We start from the raw sequence: 7,500 nt of genomic DNA on the forward strand, positions 1-7,500 counted from the left end.
CAATCATCTCAACCAGGAGGTGCTCAGTAGAAACACTGACAAGAAACGTAAATTCATTAGTTTCAGCTGGGGGGTGATTATAATGATCTGCACTAAAACCTGTAACCCTGACCTCTTTCTTCCCACTGTATTCACTGTGTTCAACAAACTTCAATAGGGGGTTAGTACAGAGTTACAGGGAGACTGCAGTAGTGAGATCCTGATTGCAGTCCACTCTCTAACCCCCCTCTCCTCTCCTCTCCTCTCCTCTCCTCTCCTCTCCTCTGCTCCCTGTCTTGCAGTAAAGAAAGCCAAGCTGGATGGACCCCAAGGTGAGTGTCTCCCATCCTCTCTCACTCTCTTTTTATTCCTTTCCCCCTTCCCTCTCTCTTTTCCTCACTGGCATGCTCCTGTTTCCCCCTGTTTGTTCACTGCCTCTCACCCTCTCTTTCTAACTCTGTCTATCTCCCTGTTTTTTCCCTCCTTGCTCACTGGCATGCTCCTCTTCTTCTGCTTTCCTCATTGTCGCTCTCCTGTTTTTCCCTCCACAGAGAAATTCAACACGTACGTGACTCTCAAGGTGCAGAATGTGAAGAGCACGACCATCGCTGTGCGAGGGAGCCAGCCGTGCTGGGAGCAGGACTTCATGTTGTGAGTGTACTGGGAGTGAGAGTGTGGTGTTAGTCTCTCCGCTGCTGAATTCAAGTGCCGCAGTGGTGGTGAGTCGTTCCGTTGATGTGCAACACGCCTGCTACACTGGACAAGTCATCAGTGTCAGAGAGACTTCTTAATGATGACACGCCTGTGTCTGAGGATAGCCTGTCACAGAAATCTCAGGCTGGCCATTACTGTGACATAGATTCCGAATCGGTGTAACAAACGAGAGACGTTACTGGTTTAGAGTTTAAAGGGTTAAACATTTAGAATTATTCCTAACCCTTTAACCATTCTCAGATGTATGCAGGTCACTTGTATTGTTTATAGGAGATGTGGTGCAATGTAACGATGCTCTTGTTGTATTAATTCATTCAATATCTTTTGCTATTTCTCTAGGTTGTTTGGTATATTATTCATTGTTTATCTGTGAAGTGCTTCAAGGCGCTTTTTAAGCAATAAAGATTGATTTCCCATTTACACAGACCTGTTCACATGCAGTCTTGCACACATTAATGTTTGCGGAGCGTCGTACAAAACCAAAATCCGCGGACAGTGTTTTAATGGAATGAGTGCCAGTGTTCTGTGCACCTGTTGTACCTGCAGTGTGAATTTGCAAGACTTCCAGAGCCACTGCAGATGATAATGATAAAGATGCTCACTGAGTCTCTCAGAGTGTAATTGCAGCACTGCATTGTTGACAAGGGCAAAGCTCTCCGCTCCTCAGTCTCGTGTTTCCCCGGCCCATTTCTTTTTTTATCTTTTCTTTTTATAATCGTCTGTCTCTGTGTTTCTGACCTCCCTTTGCCCCTTGAAAGTTGTTCTTGCTCATTCCGAAGGCAGGGTTGAGTTTCTCCAGTCTGCCTGGTAGCCGACACGGGGAGGAAGGAGTCCTGACGGGCTCACAGTAATAATGGCTATTAACATAAGCCATGCGATTAAGCAAGGCTTTAACAGGTCCATGCTGAGGATCTGTTTCCCAGAAAGTACTTGAATTAATTTCATTAAACATTAAAAAATATTGAAACATTATAGGACTGGTAGCTGACTGACAAAATAACGTTTTCACTATGTTTTTTAAAAATGAAAAACTCTCGCTCTGTCCCTCTCTCCCCCTCTCTTCCCTGTCTCCCCCCTGTGTGCAGTGAGATTAGTCGATTGGACCTGGGTCTGACAGTGGAGGTGTGGAACAAGGGGCTGATCTGGGACACCATGGTGGGCACTGTGTGGATCCCCCTTCACAGCATCCGCCAGTCTAACGAGGTACTGCAGCTCTCACTCATTCACCCTCTCATACTCTCACTTTCACACTCGCTGTCTCCGCTTCACTCCCACTCACTCTTCAACACAGGCAGTCTCTCTCTCACTCTCATTCAGTCATTATTCATTCAAAACTACTTAATACTGGCAAGTCATCGATTAGCAAATGCATGAAGCATTGATTTTGATTGCTAATTCAGAAGGGGTATTCCTGCAGTGAGTCATGTCTGTACGCCTGTCTGTCTGAACGTACCCTACTGTATATCTTTAGCACCACGAGCCCCAGTTTGATGAATGTGAGTGTGGGCATGCATTACAAGCAGTCCTTCTCTCTCCTGTGAATGCAGGGGTGTTATTTTGGCAGGGAAACTGAAGTCAGCGTAGTGTTTAGCTTGTTCAATTCAGTGTTTTATTTTTGTTCTTCTAATGTATTCCCAGAGGGCAACTGAACAGTGCCTGCACCCCCTGCCTCCTTCTGTTTTCTTTTACTGTCCTGAATGTAGAAATAGACCTGGTAACGTTGCCTCATGCTATAACAGGCCAGAGCTCTGCAGAAAGGAGGACTGCTATTTTTGTAATCTTGTTTTTATGTTGTACTCCAGTACAATTTGATAAGGAAGGATCCCTTTTTAAGTTCCTCCCTCGGCATGTACAGCACTAGTCCTGCTGCTGTGTGAGGTGCATTACGCTGAGTGTCCCTCAGCCCCCTGCACAACGGGGATGTGCTCCCGTGGTCCCTGATAAATGTTTACCAGTGTTTGTGCAGTCTGTTTGCTAGGCGTTCCCATAGGATGCTTACCCATGCTTTCACTGTGCTTTAATGCACTGATCACTGTGAGTCCAGGCTGGACGAGTCTCAGACATGACTGCTGACGCGGGCAGGGCGGGGAAGTGGTCCGATTCATTTAATCACTCATTATTCAGCTGGGGGTCACTCCCAAAGTCACCTCACTGCTCGATACGGAGAACGACTCCATGTACTTTGTGTGAATGAAAGCACCTCTCTCTCTCTCTCTCTCTCTCTCTCTCTCTCTCTCTCTCTCTCTCTCTCTCTCTCTGCCTGTAGGAAGGGCCGGGGGAATGGCTGACCCTTGACTCGCAGGTCATCATGACGGACAACGAGATCTGCGGTACGAAGGACCCAACCTTCCACCGAGTGCTGCTGGACACGCGCTTCGAACTGCCCCTGGGTAAGAGGAGAGGAGAGGAGAGGAAGGGGAGGGGTTGGGGTAGGGGTTGGGATTGATTCATTTTATTTGGTGAAAACTTTTGCAGCTTAGTCTGGTGTCTGAAGTGATGTTTGTTTCTCCCCTCCTGCTGTGCCTCTCCTTCCTGTTTCCTGTGTCTTTCCCAGATATCCCAGAGGAGGAGGCACGCTATTGGGCCAAGAAACTGGAGCAGCTGAATGCCATGAGAGACCAGGATGTAAGGCACTGCCGAGGAAGGGGGGAGGAAGGGTCTAGTTGGCAGTCACTGGCATGGCTAGCATTCTGGGTCGGCAGAGACACTAAGAGCAAAAGAGGGCTTTTTCCATTCTTCATTGATAATCCAATAGCTGATTAATTAATGTATGGATTGAGACAGGATTAAATGGGTTCTTTACTTAGCTGATTAATATGGGATGGGAGGAGAGCCTGATTGAAGAGTTGAGAGAAACAGGAGAGAGAGAGAGAGAGAGAGGAGAGAGAGAGAGAGAGAGAGAGAGAGAGAGAGAGAGAGAGAGAGAGAGAGAGAGAGAGAGAGAGATAAAGATATTTAAACCGAGGTTGGGTACTGTGTCTGCTCTCAGTGTCTTAAGTGTGTCTGTATGTCTGTGTGTCTGCTCTCTCTCAGTATGCATACCAGGAGGAGCAGGAGGGGCCGCTGCCAGTGCCAGGGACTCAATGCTGTGAGTATTTCAGCTCACCCCCTCACCCCCTCTCGCACTGTCACCCCCTCTCGCATTGTCACCCCCTCTTGCATTGTCACCCCCTCTCGCATTGTCACCCCCTCTCGCATTGTCACCCCCTCTCGCACTGTCACCCCCTCTCACCATGTCACCCCCTATTTATAGCACTGTCACCCCTGGGGGACAAGTGCACAGTGGGGGAGACCACCTCCCCCCTCATCACCCATAATCACCTTGGGACCTGTCACCCCCTCACCCCCCTCACCCCCTCACCCACTCTCGCATTGTCACACCCAGCTTCATCTTCTACGTTCCAGTAGCCTCACTCACACAGTCCCAGTAACCTCCCTCTGGCCAGTAGACACACATTGGCTTCATGCTGTTGAACAGTACGGCCTGTATTTTCCTCTATGGGCAAATCGCAGGCAGATTACCCCCTTTCATAGTAAATGTATTGCATGGGCAGTTTGCCCCACAGTGGGAAAACCAGACCCTACAAATGAGGGGTGTTGAATTTTGGATTGGCGCACCTCCTGGGATTCCCAGCCCTTCAGCTGTGAACCCCCAGGCCACACAGCACTAGAGGGAAAGCATGGGAGCTCTCCGGAGCTCGCTGTCTTTGTAACAATGAGTATGATAAGCAGCACAGCACCCTGCCAAACAGCCTCCTCTCCCTGCCAGCGAGGGGGAGGCTGACTCCACGACAGAGGGCTAGAATCAGACAGTCAAGCAGCATTGTTATTCCAGACCAGCAGGGTGGGGGGGGCATGCTCCTGAAGCAGGGGAGAGCTACCCTGAGTGAACCGGAAGGCCACACGCCAGCCAAACCCCTTATAGGTTCCAGGATCTTGGCTTCTTTGGTTTAGATAATGAATGTGCTGTTTTAGATAATAAGACTGCCTGTGTTGTGCTTGTGATGATCTAATTTCTTATCAAGTTTACACGCGTGTGCAAATGTTAACCTCCTGTTGTCCTCTCTGTTTGTGATGCAGGTAACTGGAGTCTATGGGGAGATCAGCAAAGTAAGTATCCTGCTCCACTTGTCACCTTGTTTTTATAACAGATGCTGCTTGCCTTGGATTCTGCGAAACTGGATAATGTCCCCTGAGGCCCAGCCAGTTAGGGAGCATCTCTTAACCCCGTTGTGTGTTTGCAGATGATGACCCAGACAGCGCAGTGGACGACCGGGACAGTGATTACCGCAGCGAGACCAGTAACAGCATCCCGCCTCCTTACTACACCACCTCCCAGCCCAACGCCTCTGTCCGCCAGTATCCCATGAGGCACCAGCAGCAGGGCTCGCGGGACTCCTACACTGACTCTCTGTACAGCTGTGAACTCGATTACTCCGACCAGCAGAGGGGGATGAGGTAATCTCGTCTAATCTGAGTCCTCTAGCCTGGCTTGCCTGCTGAGCTCCCCAGTGCGATCCTGAGCAGCATTCGAAACATAAAACAGCTCAGGAATCCTGAGAATTGGGCTTTCAAAAATCTGTACTCTTTTAATGCAGTATATGGTGATTGATAAAGTATTGAAATGTGTTCCATGACAATCTAAAGGGTTTACACAGAGTGAGTGGGTCACTTTACTTGAATAGTTGAAGTTATAAGTTGAACAGCTATTGGGTTATCGTGTGTGAATTTGGCTGCCTGACCCCCCACGAGGGCCAGAGCATGTATTTCAAACCCTGACCTCTGAGGGAAGTGAACAGCTTGTGTTACTGGAAGCAGTGTCTAGGAAAGGCACAGAGAAGGCAACTTTGTGATGTATGATTCAGAACCGGTTCCAGCCCCAGCACTTGGTAATGCTGAAATGTTTGTTTTTTTTTATTGCATTTTGCATTACGTGCCCTGGCGTCCGTAGAATGCTGTAAAACCCAGAGAAGAGATTTCACAGCAGCCGAGGTGCTGACCAATGCAATGAAGCTGCTGTTTCTGAAACATCGTTTAAAACCTGGCTCTCCCGGAATCTGTTTGACCACATGCTTGATGAGAATGGATTTTCTACCTGTTTATCTGCAGACAGCAACGATAGAAAGTAGTTCCCTCCAGGGAAGTGGGATTCTAGAGTTCAGAAACTAATATGGGGAACAGGTTTTTTTTTTTAACTTTATTAACATCATGACATACAAGGAGCAATCCAGCGGAAAGGGCAGGGGTGCAAACTTGGTTTATGATTCGCACCCCTGGAAAATGTCAGGTCAGGGTTACCGAATTTAGGGGCGGCAGTATTACACTGTATTAGAAGACTGTAGCCACAGCAACACAGCGCTGGTTACTGACGATGACCACGCAAGACACTGCGCTCATTCTCATGACCCCACTAGCCAGGGGTCCTGCTGTGCTGTTTTTATTTTTGAATTGAACCTGTGCCTCTTAGTGGATTGCTCCACATCTCCCAGACGGCTGCAGCAACGCACGTTAGTGAGCGAGCGAGCGCACTGATGACTGTCTGTCTGTCTGTCTGTCTGTCTGTCTGGCTTGTGGGTACTGATGTTGGTCCTCTCCTCCCTTCCCTGGCAGACGCTATGATAGTTTAGACTCTGCCACCAACGGCGGCAGCGACCTGGAGTCTGTCTCGGGGTCTAGCCAGCGGACCAGTCGCCAGTACTCGCTAGACAGTAGGCAGTCCCTGTCTGATAGGTGGGTCCCAGCCTCCTCCTCCTCCTCCTCTCCTCTCCTCTCCTCTCCTCTCCTCGCTAGCCTTGTTCCTTCTGCCAGACTGTACTGCTGTACTGTGTCAGTGGACTTGTCTCGTAGTTGAGCTGGTAGCTGTGTGCATGTGTGCTTCTCTCATTGTTTTTATAAGTCTCTCTCTCATCTCTCTCTCTCTCTCTCTCTCTCTCTCTCTCTCTCTCTATTGGGTTACTGTGAATATCTGACGGTTCAGCTGGGGGGGGGGGGGGTGAATATGAGTTGATCTCTAATTGTTTTCTAGCTGCCAAAGAAACAGCTTAGTCCCAGGAAGAATCATTGTTCTGAGTTAGCTAGTTTGAGTAAACTCTGAGGATTCTGTTCCACAGAAATGTTGCTTGTGCCTAAATAGGGGTTTTCCTTCCTTCTTGTGTTACAGGCAATAGGGTCCACCCTGAGCCTCACCATCACATTGTGCTTCAGACAGTTATCACTATGAAAAAAATAAAATACATTGTGCAGCTTTGTTAAAATATTCAAAGCGCATGTGTTCACAGAGTCCTCCCATGTTCAGATTCCTCCTTGGGGACGTTTAATACCGCTGAAATCGGGCGTTTCATTTATTTATTTATTTTCCAGCCCTAGTAATAGCATAAGATTACCTGCTGCAGATGTTAAACTCCCTTTAGAACAGAAGCTGTGCACAAGGGCCAGGCTTGCAGGGTTTGAGTTTTTGTTGGTTTGAAGGCAGTAATGAGCAGAGCTCTCCCCTGACTGTGGGTAGATATCCCAGCCAGCCCTGTCCTGCTGTGTGGTTTTACTAACAACGCTTCCTCTCTTTCTTTTATGCATTATTGATAGCCAGGCAGCTCTCCTGGATAATTGGACCCAAGATCAATACTAGAAAATGTGTGTGTGTGTCTCTCCCTCTCTCGCTATCTCCTGCAAAAGCCTCATTCATTACAGATGATAAATATTATACCTTCCAGATTACTCCCTTAATGACCTACTTCTGTCGAGAGAGTGAGAGAGAGAGAGATAGAGAGCGGGAGAGAGGGAGGAAGAAAGGAAGGAAGGAAGTACCAC

General features: G+C 48.3%; 2 protein-coding genes across 13 annotated transcripts in view; one reads left to right on the plus strand and one right to left on the minus strand.

Annotated features, from left to right (window-relative positions):
- Positions 1 to 7,500, minus strand: part of LOC121301280 (RNA polymerase II elongation factor ELL-like) — a 794,007-nt gene that overhangs the window by 59,658 nt on the left and 726,849 nt on the right. The gene's annotated exons all lie outside the window — the stretch shown is intronic.
- LOC121301272 (protein unc-13 homolog A-like) overlaps positions 1 to 7,500 on the plus strand; it is a 39,912-nt gene that overhangs the window by 5,695 nt on the left and 26,717 nt on the right. For 9 of the 12 annotated variants that reach the window (XM_041230473.1, XM_041230475.1, XM_041230469.1 and 6 more), the window contains exons 2-10: positions 282 to 311; positions 531 to 630; positions 1,779 to 1,896; positions 2,960 to 3,083; positions 3,248 to 3,318; positions 3,727 to 3,781; positions 4,774 to 4,803; positions 4,938 to 5,151; positions 6,304 to 6,423. In XM_041230473.1, coding sequence (XP_041086407.1) covers positions 282 to 311; positions 531 to 630; positions 1,779 to 1,896; positions 2,960 to 3,083; positions 3,248 to 3,318; positions 3,727 to 3,781; positions 4,774 to 4,803; positions 4,938 to 5,151; positions 6,304 to 6,423 — 862 coding nt within the window. The remainder of the gene's footprint in view (positions 1 to 281; positions 312 to 530; positions 631 to 1,778; positions 1,897 to 2,959; positions 3,084 to 3,247; positions 3,319 to 3,726; positions 3,782 to 4,773; positions 4,804 to 4,937; positions 5,152 to 6,303; positions 6,424 to 7,500) is intronic. The other 3 variants (XM_041230481.1, XM_041230480.1, XM_041230479.1) reach the window with 1 other exon arrangement.

This window comes from Polyodon spathula, chromosome 27, assembly GCF_017654505.1.
Source record: "Polyodon spathula isolate WHYD16114869_AA chromosome 27, ASM1765450v1, whole genome shotgun sequence".
Lineage (NCBI taxonomy): Eukaryota > Metazoa > Chordata > Actinopteri > Acipenseriformes > Polyodontidae > Polyodon > Polyodon spathula.